This window comes from Schistocerca gregaria, chromosome 5 (genome assembly GCF_023897955.1).
Source record: "Schistocerca gregaria isolate iqSchGreg1 chromosome 5, iqSchGreg1.2, whole genome shotgun sequence".
Lineage (NCBI taxonomy): Eukaryota > Metazoa > Arthropoda > Insecta > Orthoptera > Acrididae > Schistocerca > Schistocerca gregaria.
In genome coordinates this window covers 305,484,973-305,504,297 of record NC_064924.1, presented here as the reverse complement: position 1 = coordinate 305,504,297, position 19,325 = coordinate 305,484,973, and the positions used below count along the sequence as shown (strand labels likewise).

Here is a 19,325-nt window from a genome sequence, read left to right as displayed (position 1 = left end):
TCATGGCAGTACCGGTAGTAGGTGGGAACGGCGTAGACACCTTAGCGAAATGTAGCCCCGTGAGGAAGTGCAGGACTTTGATTAGAAGCATTTCCTATCAGTATGGAAATTCGAAGTATTTAGAAATTCGTCTAATGGAATGTCTCCTCGAACTTGACTCGAACAATTCCAATATTCCCTCCCACCTGCTTGGCTGAGCGGTTATAAAATAGAATTTACGTTTGGTGCCTAGAAAGTGAACCAGTAACTAAAATGAGATCGATAGCACAAAGGTGTGACACGGTGCGTTACTTCTACCATGCAGAGAAATGGTTAGGTGAGTCGGAAGCAGGACCGCAATGGACGGAATAGTAACCAGGAAAGAATAGCTATGCAAGAAGGGGTGGGGTTCAGGTCAGATAATCCCCGCAACAACCCGCCAGAAAACAGACAGCCACCACAGGTCTGAACGTTGTCGGCCGAGAAAGGTGTTGTCGGACGACGAACCAGGTCAAGGAAACATATATACATTATATTGGACAAGAAGATTCAAGAAAGGATTAGCAGCAGGAGCCCACCAACAATGAGCATTCAGCCGTTTGCTCTGTGGTTACGATTTCTGTTAGGAAACATCATTGGCATGCATTGTCGAGGCCGGAGCTTGGCCCATCTTCCTATCGGGAGGGACGAAGGCGAAGGGAGTAATTTCTGGAAGGAGCGTGGAGGTCAAACGGCACACTCAGAGTTTCTTTTAAGTGCGAGGGATGTGACATTGAGGCAATTTTTTTGTAATATTCTTCCCTTGATGTAAGTCGAAGTGCCACTGGAACCAACTTCATGAGTACCCACTGTGTAAATTGTAGATTTAAGTGTAGGTGTAATGACTATAAATATTGAGAGAAACCTTGATCTGAATTGTGACCAGATCTGGAGATCCTTCTCAACAGCATAGGTGGGTAGGCTTTCCGTTCTCGGATAAGGAATGCTTATGAAGAAGGACTTTGCTAGTCTGTGGGGAGGGGTTGGTCAGAGATCGTCTGAACGAGTTTGTATCACTATCCTAGTAACCATGTATACGTATTTTCTTATACACCTGATGAATTAAAGACTTCACTTACGAGTTCCAAGCACAGGAACGTCAAAAATTGTTCACCAGACCTTGTTCTGATCCGTTTACGTATAAAACAAAGATGGCTGCGGAGACTACCACGTTGCTGGATAAGAGCTGTCTAGTATAGGATATTTTGCATATATTTCTTGTGAACTGGTGATTAACCATGTATGTTTACGTTTACATAAAGTTTGGGAAGACTGTTGAGGAGTTAGATTAAAGGAATGGTTTTATGAGAGGAGAAACACTGAGATCAGAATGCGATTTGGACGTCCTATGAGGAATAGGGTTGAATAAAAATGGGTACTCAACAAAAACCCAAGCGAAGTGATGGATGAATGGAAATGATTGGAGAGATGGTGAGGGGCAGATGAATGGTAAAGTATGTTTTAGTCTGAGCGTCCGTCATGAGTATAGTGACAGATTCATTAGAAATCGTTTTTCTTTAGTATTGATTAAACTGGAGCAATTTTATGGCTGAAATATTGTATACACTGTAATAAAGTATTTGATGACTTTCAGCAATGTGTTTCACGTTATTGATGTGTGTTGTAAACTGATGTGACCGATTGGTGTGATTATGTTTTAGAAGTGGAGCAGATTTCCGATAGCAGGTGTGAGGTCACAAGAAGGTGATGCGTGGAACTTGAGGAAGCCCCGGAATCAGTTGGGGGAAATGAAATGAGAAAGAGGAGTAGCCAAATATTTGCTATTATTGAAATTATTTGTGTTATTGCACGAGGAGCAGAGGGATAACAGGAAGTGCGACATGTTAGTATTTGTGATGTCAAAGTTGTGACTTTAAAGGGATATCGCTATCAGACTATGATAAATACGACTGTCAATGATTATGAACTGAGCTCGGATATAAACTGCTATAATGCGCACCGATCGGACAACAACTGCTGTTTCCATCGGCGAGCAATAAAGTACAAGGACTCTTAAAAGCCACCGTACATGTAGAAAACTCGAGATGCGATGCATACTGCCCCTCGGCATTGGGTCTGATGGTAGACCATTTGTCTGCACTCTTCTCGCAGCAAGACCGAATCTTGTCCGCACTTTCTGCCGATCCAAGAAAGCATATTATACACTCCTGGAAATTGAAATAAGAACACCGTGAATTCATTGTCCCAGGAAGGGGAAACTTTATTGACACATTCCTGGGGTCAGATACATCACATGATCACACTGACAGAACCACAGGCACATAGACACAGGCAACAGAGCATGCACAATGTCGGCACTAGTACAGTGTATATCCACCTTTCGCAGCAATGCAGGCTGCTATTCTCCCATGGAGACGATCGTAGAGATGCTGGATGTAGTCCTGTGGAACGGCTAGACTGCCATTTCCACCTGGCGCCTCAGTTGGACCAGCGTTCGTGCTGGACGTGCACACCGCGTGAGACGACGCTTCATCCAGATCGCTCCCCACACCATGATGCCGGGTGTTGGCCCTGTGTGCCTCGGTCGTATGCAGTCCTGATTGTGGCGCTCACCTGCACGGCGCCAAACACGCATACGACCATCATTGGCACCAAGGCAGAAGCGACTCTCATCGCTGAAGACGACACGTCTCCATTCGTCCCTCCATTCACGCCTGTCGCGACACCACTGGAGGCGGGCTGCACGATGTTGGGGCGTGAGCGGAAGACGGCCTAACGGTGTGCGGGACCGTAGCCCAGCTTCATGGAGACGGTTGCGAATGGTCCTCGCCGATACCCCTGGAGCAAGTGTCCCTAATTTGCTGGGAAGTGGCGGTGCGGTCCCCTACGGCACTGCGTAGGATCCTACGGTCTTGGCGTGCATCCGTGCGTCGCTGCGGTCCGGTCCCAGGTCGACGGGCACGTGCACCTTCCGCCGACCTCTGGCGACAACATGGATGTACTGTGGAGACCTCACGCCCCACGTGTTGAGCAATTCGGCGGTACGTCCACCCGGCCTCCCGCATGCCCACTATACGCCCTCGCTCAAAGTCCGTCAACTGCACATACGGTTCACGTCCACGCTGTCGCGGCATGCTACCAGTGTTAAAGACTGCGATGGAGCTCCGTATGCCACGGCAAACTGGCTGACACTGACGGCGGCGGTGCACAAATGCTGCGCAGCTAGCGCCATTCGACGCCCAACACCGCGGTTCCTGCTGTGTCCGCTGTGCCGTGCGTGTGATCATTGCTTGTACAGCCCTCTCGCAGTGTCCGGAGCAAGTATGGTGGGTCTGACACACCGGTGTCAATGTGTTCTTTTTTCCATTTCCAGGAGTGTATGTTCTGCAATCTTGCTCAGACCACGACCGAATGAATCTCTTTCACGCGCTGTCTTCCAGGCGGCGGAAAGCTCCATGTGGAGTTTTGGCTAACAAACTAAAATCGCCAGTCGAACGATGGGAAGAAACTCGTGCGCCGATTCTGCATCAATTCAGGCACTGTAAATCCTATCTGCTGTGACGATTTCTTACGTCACGGACTGCAGTTCAAACAAGACGTGGTTCCTTTTGGCACGCGGGTAACCACACTATGCAGAATAAGACACAGTGCCTCATTGTCATTCTTGCCATAATAAGCTATGGGCAGAAAGTCAACACTCAACAGACCTTTTAACAAAGGAAAAATCGAATAATTAATTGTGAGAATAATCGATAATGTCAAATAAACAACCGTGGAAGAAACATCGATATCTCCATAATCAAATACTAGACTAAATACGATTAATCTATTCACTGCAATTAGATCAGAGTCATTGCTGCTGCTAGAAGTAACAGGCCCTTTGTATTCAGTTTCATTTCATTGCATATTCTAACTACTACTCTGTATTTTAAAAATAATGTTATTTATTGCCCTTCCCGGTGCAACAATTTTAATGACCATCAGTTATGTTGTGCTGCACAAGCCTTTCACACGCCATCTCGTTCGTTGTTTGTGGTAGTTGTATAGTTGAGCGTCACTCGAAGCGATAGACGAGCAGTGGGAAACAGTGACGTTATTATGTTGTCAGCACACGTATAGAGAGAGAGGAGAGATATGAGCAAACGCAATTCACGCAAAATGACGTGGCGTGGTAGCCTGGTGGTGGGGAGTTCGGAACATAGCATGAGCAGCACGTGCCAGTTCACACTGAAGTGGCACTGTGAGAGATAGAGGACAGTCGTGCTACGTATGGAACAGAATATCTCGTTTACATCGGACGAAGATACTGATGCAATGGACCTTTGGGAACTCTCCTAAATGTTGAGCTGCGAAAGATATATTGAGTCATCTGTTACGGTTGAAAAAAGGGAAGACATATGGCACATTTGACGCAATAAATGAACTGAATACTTATCGCGAATGTTTCCGGCAGTTCTAAAAATTTTCGCAAAAGTGTTTCTGTATTGCAGTAGACAAAGTAAAGGACAGCATTCAACGAAATGCAATGAAACTGGAATGTTTTGATTATAATTCCTATTTTACACAAGATATTCATTTGTGTTTTGACCTGGGCTGTTGCACATTCTCAAAATAAGGTTTCTACGCAGTAATAACAAATAAAAACCAGAGTGTTTCAGCAACAAAACGTTGTAACCGCTCGACAAATTCAACGTTGTTCGTGCAGGAAAATAAAAATATCAGTTTTTTTTTAATATAGCATAAGTAACTGTGTAATAACTGGTACAAAAATACGCAAAATAGTGTTTTACCTTATATACACCGCCTGAATAAAAAAAAGCTAAAAAAATGGTTCAGATGGCTCTGAGCACTATGGGACTTAACATCTCAGGTCATCAGTCCCCTAGAACTTAGAACTATTTAAACCTAACTAACCTAAGGACATCACACACATCCATGCCCGATGCAGGATTCGAACCTGCGACCGTAGTGGTCGCGCGGTTCCAGACTGACGCGCCTAGAGCCGCTCAGCCACTCCGGCCGGCAAGAAAGCTCATATTGATAAGCATAAAATAGGTAAGGAAATAGGTAAACATTACATATCCCGCACACAGTATACTTTAGTTATGTCTGTAGCAAAACCCCATTTCACAGTCATTGCTCACTGGAACACACGCCATTTCTTCGACAAAATATAAACAAAAATATTGTTGAAAAAAAAAAGAGCTGAGTGACGCACATCGTAGCTCGATGCAGCCAAATATCAAACGTGTATTGGGTTGGGTTGTTTTGTGGGAAGAGAACAAACTGCGAGGTCATCGGTCTCGTCGGATCAGGGAAGGACAGGGAAGGAAGTCGGCCGTGCCTTTTCAAAGGAACCATCCCGGCATTTACCTGGACCGATTTAGGGAAATAAAGGAAAACGTACATCGCGGGACGCAGGATTGAACCGTCGTCCTCCCGAATGCGAGTCCAGTGTGCTAACCACTGCGCCACCTCGCTCGGTCAAACGTGTATTACTTATTAACTTGGTACCGCAAAAAAGGTATCGCTCCCTTTCCACTGTTCAAAATAACTTCGATATGTTAGCTATATTTCGAACACTGCAATGTATGTTGTAAAATATACCAAAGATAAGCTGACTAGTGACTACATCATTCACTACAAGCTTTTCAAAACGCGCCTGATGATTCACTTATTTGCGGAGTACCAACAAGCTGCGATGTCAAGCTATAGGACGCCTACTATTTTTTCTTTTTTTTTTATGCGGAAAGTAAAATTTTACTGAGAAACTAACTACGGAGGCGGATGTAGCTTTCCTTCATCTACATAAAACAATTTTTGTGAGGCACATCAGAAGACTTCAAATTAACGAAACAGCAGCTCGTCATTTGAACGCTCGCGTCGCGCCATTATAGTCGGATCCACGAACGATGACGGTTGGCGCAGGTCGAGACAAGGACCGGAAATGCATTGTTGCCGGTTCCGAGTGACAAACTCTGACCGCCACCATCAGCCATGACACCTCGCAACGGATGAAACGAAAATTCGCTAAATAACTTCCTACGATCTCGTTAAACGGTCGCACTGCATACTTTAACAGCTTCGCGCTCAGAACACTGCTGTATGCTCATTGGCTGTCAGGGAATGCGCAGCACGACCCTAAACTCGCCCATCATCGTTCATGACTCCCAACTACAGTGCCTACCAGAGTCCGTGCCGAGCGTGGTGGCGCATTGGTTAGCACACTGGACTCGCATTCCAGAGGACAACGGTTCAAAGCCGCGTCCAGCCATCATGATTAGATTTTCCGTGATTTTCCTAAATCACTTCAGACAAATGCCGGGATGGTTCCTTTCAAACGACACGGCATACTTCCCTTTCTAATCCGATGGGACTGATGGTGTCGCTGTTTGGTCCCCTCCCCCAGATCAACCAACCAACCAGCGCCCATACGTGAATTTCTTCATTGTTAACATAGAGATGGTTGTAACAGCTCCATGTCCCCACCAGACATCGGTATCACATCATTTCTGTGTGAATTGGGCCTTATAAGACTTGACATAGTCACGTATGTGGAATAGCTTTCTTAATTTTCTATATATATTTATTTTATTTTTCTAGATGGCGAATTTTATATTACAGTAGCTTTTTTATATTTTATATCATTACTTCATGTTTCAGAAGTTTCATTTTAGGCCGAGGAGTATACTATTCTCTATTACCCTATTGTGAGATAATAAAATTCCCCGTGAAAAGCGTATTACTTGCTGATAATCAATAGTAGCGTATCATGAAGGTTTGTTGGGCTTTATGGTGCTACGTTTTTAATGGCTCATTAATAGGCTGCTGAAGGCACCCAAGAGTTTGTCATTTCTTTTTCTAGTGCTGGAATGAAGTGCAGACTGCTTGAGAAGGAATGTGAGTTTCTGAGTTTATTTAATAGCAACGGAACTTTTCAGCCAGTATCAAAATATTTAGACTCGAAACACAGTTCATCCCGCAGGTTTCAGTCTGGTGAATCAGTAAATAAAGTTCATTCATATTTTTGAGGGCTGTCATAATCGGACGGCCGCATGTGGTGGCCGAGCGGTTCTAGGCGCTACAGTCTAGTACTGCGCGATCGCTATGGTCGCAGGTTCGAATCCTACCTCGGATATGGATTGTGTGATGTCCTTAGGTTAGTTAGGTTTAAGTTGTTCTAAGTTCTAGGGGACTGATGACCTCAGAAGTTAAGTCCCATAGTGCTTAGAGCCATTTGAACCATTTGATTTGGAAAATGATATTGAAGAACTTATTTCACTAAACTATGACAGCAGTTCGAGTGACACTGAGGAAAGTGAGAGTGATTCAAACTTTCCCTTGCAGGTACTTTGAGGCTGATCGATATTGTAAACGAGCTCCCAAGCGTAGCAGAAAATATGAAAACTGTTATAGTCTCATACAATGAAAACAATAGTGTAATACTTTTAACTAAGCTTGTGTGGTACATTTATGCAAATAGCAACAATCTATCTTGAAATTAGCCGTTTGAACCATTTCATAATTAGACGGGAGTTGGCAGATTATATGTTACGTAGTAAACAGTTCGTCACAAGCCACAGCAAACCTTTTTAATTCGTCACCACTTTTAGTTTTTGTTCAAAATAATCATCGGCTGCTCTTTTTCCACATTTAACAACATGCCAGGACAGTTCAAGTGAGAATGAAATGGTAAACGCTGTAGGTGCCGTTTTTCCACAAAACGTGTTTAATTCTTATTATGTTCTCGGTACTTTTACATGCCCATTGATTTAATACAGGTGACAAACCATGGAGGAAATTCACACATGGCGCATAGTCTGTGTGCAATGCTGTGCTTCCCTAAAGAGTTCCAAAATTTTAAAGAAATGAGAAATTGTTTTTGTTGGACCATTCTGCTCGTTAAGAACCTAATGCTGTATTTTTGTTGGTCTCTTTATTATTAAAATAAAACGTAGTGCTTCAGTATTAATTGCACTTGGAACAAAAACTGTCATTTTTTACACCATTCAGAAATTACTACTATAGAGCCGTTACTAGGTGTTTTGCCGGCCTAGGCGAGAACTGAAAAATGATGCCGCCTCTTTTTTACTACCATCGGTCTCCCTAATATCTGCCCCCCCCCCCCCCCCCACACACACACACACTATTAACATATAAAAACACAACTTTGCAAATCTTCCGTCATACTTTTAATTATTACACTAATGAGACCAGACGTCCTCATTTTCTGGGGACAGACCTCAGTTCAGCTGGCACATAGCAAATGATCTGAAAAGACAAAACAGAAAATAGGGACTGAGGGAGGCGTGTCATCTAGTCGTAACATGGCCGCAAGTCAGCGTACAGGCCCCATTCCAGCGCTCGACTTAAATGAATCAAGGTCATGTTCGTTTCCGTTCTGTACTCAGTAGCAACTTCTTTCGTTTCGAGGTAGGTAAGGCAATGTCTTGCTCAATTCTTTCGCTGTGTGATTTGAAATTAATGTCTTACACCCTTTGCCGACCCTTCATTTACATTTTGCCGCCCTAGGCGACCGCCTAGTTTTGCTCAATTGTAGAAAAGGGCCTGCACAGTGACAGTAAATTAAAAAAAAAAACTTTCTTCCTGCTGTCTTATCGAAAACTGACATTTTTGAGTCTGTGGCTCTGTACAGAGTACAAAGAAGAAAACAGCAACCAGCTGCTGATTTAACAGCGCCATTACGGATTTCGAATCGACAGGTTCATCTTTGGATGGCTGTTCATGTTTGTATGACATTTGTTGTTGTTTACACCAGTTGCTGAAAAAGTAACGAACAAGTAATGCAAACTGTAATATAAACATGTACAGCACCAACGTCAGATCTCTGGCTGAAGCATAGAGGTTATAAAATGCAGATTGGCACTTTCAAGAAAACCAGAAAGAGAAGTATATTAACATCAAATATAAATTTAATTGTTGGAATGATTTTTGTGAATCTATTTATCCGACATCTAGTCTTCTACGGTATGGAAGGGGAATGTGAATGATAACCAGTTCAGACATGAAGAGAATAGAAGCTTTGAAATGTGGTGCTGCAGAAGAATGCTGAAGATTAGGTGAGTAGATCTGGTGACTGATGAAGAATTAGTGAATTGAATTGGTGAGAAAAGAAATTTATCGCATAACTTACCTAAGAGAAGGAATCAGTTGATAGGACACATACTAAGATGTCAGGGCATCAGAAATTTGATTACAGAGGGAAGTGTGATGGATAAAAATTGCAGGAGACAAAGGCTTAATTATAGTCAGCAGATTCAAGTGGATGTAGGTTGCAATAGCAATGCAGAGATAAAGTAGAGCATAGCAGTGTGGAGACATGCATCAAACCGGCCGGATGTAACCAAATGGTGTGCTTTCAGGAACCCAATTGAGCATGCTTGGGATCAGTTAAAAGTTTCATTTTAGCTATCTCATCATAAAAACATTCTTCACACATGCAATGACTTCAGGATGTTCACCATTAAAGAGTGAGACAGGCTTAAGCAGCGATGTATCACCTACTTCCTGGGCAGCATTCTAAGGAGCATCCAAGTGTGTTACAATGTGTGGACATCATTTTCAGTCAGCTGAGGAGGTACAAGAGAGGGCGCAGTTGTGGATCTGCAAGCGGCTGACCTCGTTCTATGAAACACGAACTGATCATCTTGTCTCCTAGTGTGATAAATGTCTTAACATGTGTTGTGATTACTTTTCTATGGAACCATTCTGTGGTCCCATTGTGGCGGGTGCTCAGTTTGCATTTGAATGCCCCTTTTCGTTTTATTTTATGTGACAAACCACTGCTACATTTTTATAGCACTACTTGTAGTGGAGGTTTTAAAAGCTGATGTCCTTACTGGCTGGACAGGAATTTCTTTTTCTTCCCCTGGTACCATGTTTGTCGTATTACTGTTTTTATTCATCTCTTTTAAATTCTTTCTCATATATTTACGTGTTTCTAGGACAAAAATGTATGGGAGTGGTAGGACTGAATACTTTGAAAGAGGAGCCTACAGGAATCTGTTTGTTGTGCATGTTGCATTCTTCTTATAGCTCTTTTTTGGGTGAGAAAGATGGCTGAGCAAGCAGTTGCACTACCCCAGAATATAATCGCATATTGCAAAATACTGTGAAACTGAGCAATTCAAACAGTGTTTTATGCAAGTAAATATAGCCTGTAGCACACTTTCTTCAGTGGTGTATTTCTTTTTGTTATGTGTGTTTGCCATTTAAAATCATGTTGAGGCCATATGCCTAAAAATTTTATCTCCTGTGAGGATGTAACTCCAGTGGAGTTTATTATCACAGATGTGTTGGTCACTTCTCCCTTTAAACAGAAGTTTAGAAAAATTGTTTTGGGTGTATTTATTATTAACTGATTTCCATCAAACCAATCGTCTGTCATGTAGTTTTATTTATGTTTGCTTGTAGGTGTCTTGGGGTTTCCCTTTAAGAGGGATGCTAGCATCATTTGCAAACAAGATGTTTATTTGTAAATTGATGTATAAATTTAGATTGTTTATGCACAGGAGGAAAAGATTAGGCCCAAGAATCGATCCTTGAGGGACTACATTTTTAATTTTTTTTCATGCATCTGAAAAATATGTTGTAGTACTATCATCTATTTCGTGTGTTATTACTAGTTTTTGTTTTCAATTTCTTAAGTATGAGGAAAGCCATTTTGATAGAGTGCCTCTAATGCCTTACTTTTGGAGCTTTTCCAACAGTATTTTGGTTAGAACTGAGAAAATAACACCAGAATTTGTTTTTTTATCCATTGCTTTGAGAGTCTATTGTAAAAATTTATGGATGACAGCAGTTGTGCATTCATTCTTCCAGAAAGGTTGTTGGTCATCAGTGTGGATTCTTTTCTGCATCTACGCTTATTTCTATACTCTGCAAACAACTGTCAAGTCTGGGGCAGAGGATATGTTACATTGCACCAGTTATTGCAGTTTATGACTGATTTTTTACACGCCTGGGTGCATGTTGCAATTAATCTAATCTTGTCCTATGATCCCTACAGGAGCAATATGTGGGAGTAATGATATATTCCTAGATCCTAGTTCTTGTCAAGAAATTTGATTTTTTTCAGCCATTTTGGCAAAACCTAGCGCTAAAGGCACTGGTTTATAAATTTCTAAATTTTCCTTATCTCCATTTTTACGAATAGGGATCACTTTGGCAATTTTAAGACAGTCAGGAAAGGTTCCTGTTGAAATGGATCAGTTAATTTTAACTGCAAAGGGCGTTGCAGTATTTATAATACATTACTTTATGATAAAGTGTGAAACTTAATCAACTCCAGGGGACATTTTTTTGACAGTTTTTGCTATGTGAATGATTTCATTCAGGGTTGTTTCATAGAGACAGATTTGTGGTGGCAATAATTTACTTTGTTCTACTGTTTGTTTAGGCTAACTCTCTTATTAATGATTGTTGGATTTTTCTATTGTTAGCATATCACTGTCTGAAAAGATATGCAATATGTTGGGTGTCATTAACTCTCTTGTTGTCAAAGTTCAGGATGATGTTTTCCTTTTTACTTTTTCCTTCCTGCTTTATTACTTTCCAGATTGCCTTGCTTTTATTTTAGGACGCTGATGTAAGCTTATCATTAGCCATTATTTTTGCTCGATATACAACGTTTCTATATATTTGAATGTATCTTGTATTGTAACTGTTAAGTACATGGCTATTTTAGGCCTATTCTGTAATTGAGCAATTCTCCTTTTGTGTTGCTTCAAATTTTGAGCAAAACTCCTCTTGTGTTGCTTGAGATTTTTATGCCTCTTGTTATCCAGTCTGTGCTTTCAGACGTGTGCTCCTTACCAACTATGGTTTGAGAGAAAATGCTGTTTCAAAATAATAATTGGGAACGTCAGAGAAATTTTTAAACTTTTTGTTGTTGTAATGCATCTGAGAAACTTCTCCCCATTGTGTTGTGATTACGTAAGCTTTCACAGCATAACGACTGATAACACAGTTCTAGGGTACACATCTGGATAATGTAGTCATCTTGACACAATTTTTCAATGACGCAACTGATCACCATTTCAGGTGAGTATGCTGGTGCACCATCTAGCTGGAACTGAGTTTTCAACAAAATCGACTTATACATTGATACATTGTGGCCAGCCTACTGCAAATGTGTGAGCAGCAGTGCTGCTGCCCTGAAGTGCAAATGATTAGTAGTGCACTGCTGGAAGAAATAGGCAAAATAATACATTGTTAGCAGAACATTAATGAACAAATCTGCTGGTTGAAATGAAGACAGTTGTTGTTCAATATCAGATAAAACTCAATTCCATGTCTTACTTAAAGGGAAACACTTAGCCCTATTAATAATATTATTAAGTAATCAAATTCTGATAGACTCTTGCAGAACACATTCCCACTAGTGGGGAGCAGGAACAATCATACGTTTCTCAAAATACAATACCTCATGTCCCTCATAAAGTTAGTGTTCTGCCACTACAGATTTCTGTGACTGGAGCAAACGAGTGCGACAGTGGTGTTCTCCGCATCAGTCGTATATAGTATGGACAATTTGGCCAATATAATCCATCCTACAATGACAAGAAATTTTGTATACTTCTGGTTTTGTCAGTCCCAAATCATCCTTTACTGATCCAAGAAGGGCTCTAATCTTAGATGGTAACATAAATACACTTATGATGTCATACCTCCTTAAAATTACTGAAATTTTCAAGGATATACTTCCAGCAAAAAGTAAAAAAGCAAAAGATTTACAAGTATCCTCTAATCGTTTCCCTGGCTCTCCAAACTGAAGAGCATGACATATTTTTCATTCAGTATAACTGTTTTACCTGAAAACAACTTTAAGATGGTCCAATTCTCATATCAAATTTTCAGCATCAAAGTTCACAAGATGCCTGTGCCTTGGTGTCATGGTTGACAGTTGGTCACATGAAGACAGTGATCAGTATGCATAGGTATATTGTATACACTATGTCCCAAAGTCACTTAATCATTTCTGTAAATCACATCAAGAAGGCAAAGTTTGTCATTCTTTTCAACTTCCCCACACCCACTGAATCAATTGGCTCAAAATATGTATTATTAAATAAAAAATATATTGATGTTAGCACATGACATCATTACTTAGTTGTTTTTGTCTAGTTTCTCATTGATTAACCACAGCGACCCTTCCAGGGGAACCAGTGTGACTGAGACAAAACATCAGTTCTGTTCCCAGATGTTACTTCTGTCTAAGTTGAAGATCAGGATTTGGAAAAAAATTCCCAAATCTGTGATCAGAACCCTCAGTACCTTAGAAACTTGGTTTCAGCTAAATGGGTTGAGTCTAAACATATCTAAGACTGACATGATGTTCAAAACCAAACAGTGAAAATGTGAGCAGATTAAGATTGTACACAACAACCAAGACATAGAAGAAAGTGACTCAGTCAAATTCTTAGATTTAAATGTAGGTAAAAATTTGAGCTGGTAAGCACGTATTGAATACCTAGCAAACAAACTGAGCAGCTTTTCATTTGCAATGCAAATATTATTTAGAAAGCTAGGCATTCTAACTGTTTCTTGTGAGTATATCTGTCAGAACATAATGTTCATTAAGAAAAATCTCAACATGTACAACACAAACAGCCTAATACATGACCATGAAACAAGAGCTTGTCACCACCTCCATCTAGATAGAAAGAACAAGGCAAAGATGCAAAAAAGTATATTTTATAATGGGATAAAACTGTAGAACAAATTACCACAAGAAATTAAAGAAATAAATGAGCCCCTCACTTTCAGACAAAAGCTTAAAACCTTTTTTAGTAAGTAAAAGTTGTTATATTGTAAAAGAATATTTAACATAGATGTAGATTATTAGCAACATATGACATTATCACCAAAATATTATGTAAATATAAATGTGTGTATGACTAGTTATAAAAACTACACAAAATATGAGAAACCTGTTTCATTGTAAATGTAAATGTGCGCTCATGTGTTGTAAACTGACAACATCCATACAATATTTATTGTTCCTCTGATGAATTAATAAATAAATAAAAAATAAATAAATAAAAAACTGATAAGGACACATGAAAAGTACCATATACAAGCTACTTAGAATCCGTTACTAGGTACGGTACTGTTTTTTGGAGTAACTTGACAAACATAGTGCAGTTACTAAAAATACAGAAAAAAATATGTGCACTGCAAATCACAAAGAAGTATGTTGACCATTATTTAGAAAACTTAAAATATTAACTGTGCCATCCTTATACATAAATGAGATTATTATATTTTTATACACCAGACATGAATTATTTGAGGGAAACCATTTGTCCATTCAATGATAGCAGAAACAAAGAAAATTTTGTGCTCCCCACCCACTGACTCAGACTGTATGCCCAGGGACCTCAATACATGGGAATGAAAATTTGTAATAAATTAAAAGGCAACTAGTTGATGCAGATGAATTTAGGTTCACTTAAAAGAAAGCTATATGAGGTACTGACACTGAAGTGTTTGTACTCAGTGGATGAATTCAGGCAGGACAAACTGGAAATTTAAGATAGATATAATGTGTTACATATTCGAAGAAATATCCTTATACTGTTATTATTTATTGTAGTGCTGTTATTTGTTAATGTGAAAATCACTGTAGATGTATTGTGAATTTTTGGCATGTACCCGTATGCAAACCAAATGGATTGCAAATGTACATCATGAGATGAAAAAAAAAAAAAATTCACAAATTCAAAAGGAACTCTGAAGGACCAATCCATAATGAGCACAACTGCCAGATAAATGCCACTGAATCAGAAATGTGATGTTCACATTTTCCAACATGAGGGCTGAGAATTGAAGCTAACTGTTTGGCCAAACCACAGATAGGAGAACCCAGATTGGTTGCAGTTGTACAAAGACGAGGCTCCTACTTGTGAACCTTAGGTAACTCGTATAATCTTGGGGGAACATCATGGTGAATTTTTTAAGCACCTCATCAAGAAAGTAGCTTGTCTTAAGAAATGAGAGGCTTCCATTGTATTTGTTCTGTAGGATCATTATGTAGTCTTTGATTTGCCGAGTTCTCCAATAAAAGATCCATTTAACCAAATAATCTTCATGTGAGAAAAAAATGGTGGCCTTATCTTTCTTGGCTGGAAGAATAAGTAAACCCTGATCTTCTCTCATGGACTGAATGGCTACCCTTTCATGAGATGATATGTTGCTTCATCGGAGTGTTGTTAGATGAAGCTTATGAGCGTCCTGCTGCCTCAATTCCTCAGGGAAGAAGGACAAGGCTTGCTCAATTGCACAGATTAAATAAATAATAGGGACACTTCTCAGTGTGGGAGCAAAAATCTTTTTCTAAGACTAATAACATAGCATCATCCAGTTCCTTTTTAGTAAGATTAATTACAATCTGTTGATGGCTGTTACCATCAGATATGATGGATTGAGCACAAAGTCAATAAAACTTAGACAATTCTTTCCTGACATTGTTCCTCTGTGCTGAGTTTGAAAATGCCCATTCCCAGAATGAAGCCAACAGCTGAGATTAAATCACTAAATACAAATGTTTCGATATAAAAACCAATTGTCTACAAATAAAACAAATGTGTTCATATACTAGAGCAAATCTGACTTGCTTCTTAATCTTATTATCCATTTTCATATCAATGTAATGGGCAGTTCTAGCATATTTAGAAATAATACCCTCACTATGACATCTCAGAAAAAGAACACAGGTTCACTCAGCAGCTTTCCTTCTCTGTTCTCAATTGCCAGACTGGAAAATTTGAACATCGCATCTCTAATTCAGTGGAATTTATCCAACAGTTGCAACCTTCATGCTGTGGTCCTTCAGACTTGCTTGTTAGCCTTGATCTTGAGTCACTTTTTTCACACATTCCTCTGAAAGAGTCTCTATTGTTAACTGGTGAGAAACTTGATGGTTAAACATTTAAGTGGTGTTGCCATGTGCTGATATTTGATGTATTTCTTATTTAATGACACATATTTTGAGCAAACTGATAGAATTGGTATGGGAAACCCCCTGCCCCCATAGTCACCAATTTTTTTATAGAATACTTTGACCATTTCTTAAACTTACCTGTTTTTGGATATACTTTGATGATGCATAATGGTTTGGCCTAATGGAACTGATACTTTGAATCATTTTTTTAAATCATTGTAACTCTCTCTGTCACAGTATCAAATTTACAATGGTAAACTTTCTGTTCTTGCTGTTATGGTTCACAGAAAATGACAATGAGACTTTGGGGCATAGTGTATATCATAGCCTTTGCATACTGATCACTATCTTCATGTGGCAAGCTGTCATCCACCACACACTAACTAAATTTTGTATAGTACAATTAAATAGCAGTGGTGAGAGTCCATCTCCTTGCCATACACCAGTGTTTGTCCCAAAAGTATCAGATGGTTCTCCCATGAACTTAACTTTAGAGTATGATTTGGTAGGGATTCTCTGCTTAGGATCATGGTTTTGTTGTCTGGGTGTAGTTCCTTTAATATACTAATGAGGGATTCTTGATCTATTGAGTCATATGCTTTTTGAAAGTAATGATTTTTTACTTGTGACTTTACTAAAACCTGCTTGATGTTCTCCAAGTTGATGGGCTAGTTACAGTTCTGCTGTGTTTAGTAAGACTTTAGAGGATATCCTGTACATTATGTCTCAGTGTGAAATGCCTCTGTAGTTGTTGGGGACCCTTTTTTATGGAGTAGATGAATGTTTTGATTCCATTTTTTTTTGTATCATAAGGCTCATTCTTTTATTTCTTTATCTATTTGAATCCAAGCTCACACACATTTTCAAATGCGCAGTTAGTTCAAAGTGATTTTTGACGTGCTTCTTATCTAATGCTGTTATTATTTAATGTCAAATGACTGTATTAATTTTATTTTACAATTTTTGTTACCATTCCAGTTACAATTAATGCTGACTCACAATGCATTCCCAAAAGTTTTGGATATGACAGCATTGTATGCGTCTGCAATTCCACATACTGTGATGAATTTGAAACAGTAACACACTTTCCATCTGGACAGTATTTACTGTACACTTCAACAAAAGATGGGCTTCGCTTTAAGAAGAGCATTGGTTCATTTTCTGTGAGAAAGAATGCCTCCTGTAAGTACATACAAGTAGAAAATTCTTTATCAGTTCTATATAATCTAGCATCACATGCCACAAGGTACTGTATCCATAAGCAATGTTTCTCTCAGACTGAATGTTTTTAATATGCTGTTTTATTCATAGTTTACCCAGTTGATTACAGCTAGACCTAAGCTATAATAAGGAATCTGAACCATGCTATAGGCATGAAGATTATTAAGATCATGCAGACTTAACTAAAGATTCAGTGTTTGTTGAAACTTTAATATTGATTTTCTGTCTGACAGTGGGCCTACTGACTGAGGGCACAGAGTTATTGACTTAAAGGTTTGGAATATTCCTCACAGTAAAATTCCTTGTGATTTCATGGGGATTCAAGGTGGAAAGAGCAACTTTTCTTCTAAGTTAGCAGCTTTCTTGCTAATTTACTTCATTACATTTTGGTGGCTTTAGCATGAATAGCACTAAACAGTATCAGTATAGTTAATTGTTAATTCAGTGTAAGGATTGCATTTCTATGATATCCTTCTCTTTCGTTTGTATACCTTGATTAATTCAACATTGCTGAAGGTTGCCTGTATTTTATGCTCCTTGGGAAACTGCATTATTAAGGGTGCATCAGGTACTTGGCTGAGAATAATCATATAATAGCTGACATCATATTACATCTACATCTATACTCTGCAAACCACCAGGAGGTGTATGGCAATGGGTACATTCCATTGTACCTGTTACTAGGGTTTCTTCCCATTACGTTCACATATGAAGCATGGGAAGAACGATTGTTTGAATGCCTCTGTGTGTGCAGTAATTATTCTAATCTCATCCTCATGATCCTAAAGTGAATAATGCATTGGGGGTTGTAGTATGTTCCTGGAATCACCATTTAAAACTGGTTCTTGAAACTTTATTAATAGAATTTCTCAGAACAGTTTACATCTATCTTCAAGAATCTTTCAGTTCAATTCCTTCAGTATCTCTGTGACTCTCTCCCATAGATCAAACAAACTTGTGACCATTCGTGCTGCCCTTCTCTGAAAACATTTCATATCCTCTGTTACTCATATCTGGTACAGGTCCACACACCTGAGCAATATTTTAGGAGCAGTTGAACGAGTGATTTGTAAGCAACCTCCTTTGTAGACTGATTGCACTTCTCTAATATTCTACCAATGAAATGAAGTCTACCATATGCTTTACCTACAACTGAGCCTATGTGACTATACCATTTCACATCCCTAAAAAGTGTTACACCCAGGTATTTGTATGATTTGGCTGATTCCAGCAGTCATTCATTGATATTATAGTCATAGAATACTATGTTTTTTTTTTTTCGTTTTGTGAAGAGCCCAGTTTTATGTTTGTGAACATTTAAAGCAAGTTGCCAGTCTTTGCACCACTTTGAAATCTTACCAAGAACTGGCAGAATATTTGTACAGCTTCTTTCAGATAGTACCTCATCATAGATAACTACATCATCTGCAAAACGTTTGAGGTTAGTATTAATATTGTCTGCAAGGTCATTTGTATACAACATGAACAGCAAGGTCCCCAACACACTTCCCTGGGGCACACCAAAAATTACTTATACATCTCATGATCACTCTCCATCCAAGATAACAAGCTGCATACTCCCTAACAAAAAGTTCTCAATCCAGTCAAAAATTTCATATATCTACCTGATTGCCTTGTTCAAAAGCTTTCAGAATGTCATGTGAGAAGAGTGCAAGTTGGGTTCCACATGATTGATGTTTCCAAAATCCATGCTGGTTGGCACTGAAGAGGTCATTCTGTTCAACATATCTCATTATGTTTGAGTTCAGGTTATGTTGTAAGATTCTACAACAAACTGATGTCAAGGATATTGGATGGTAGTTTTGTGGGTCACTTATACTATCCCCTATGTAGATGGGTGTGACCTGTGCCTTTTCCAAGAACTGGGCACAGTTTTTTGTTCAAGGAATCTACAATAGGTTATAGTTAGAAGAGGGGCTAACTCCATTGCAGACTCAGTATAGAATCTGACAGGTATTTCATTGGACCAAGGAGCTTTGTTCAGTTTTAAAGATCTCAGCTATTTCTCAACACAACTGACACTGAGACTTATTTCATTCGTCTTTTCACTGTTACAAGAATTAAATTGGGGCTATTCTCCTGGGTTTTCCTTTATAAAGGAACATTTGAAAATACAGGGTGTTTCAAAAAGAACATACCA

General features: G+C 39.5%; 1 protein-coding gene across 1 annotated transcript in view; it reads left to right on the top strand.

Annotated features, from left to right (window-relative positions):
* LOC126271868 (lysosomal acid glucosylceramidase-like) overlaps positions 1-19,325 on the top strand; it is a 190,860-nt gene that overhangs the window by 46,698 nt on the left and 124,837 nt on the right. Inside the window, exon 3 of the mRNA XM_049974208.1 lies at positions 16,922-17,125. Within this exon, the coding sequence (XP_049830165.1) occupies positions 16,922-17,125 (204 nt within the window). The remainder of the gene's footprint in view (positions 1-16,921; positions 17,126-19,325) is intronic.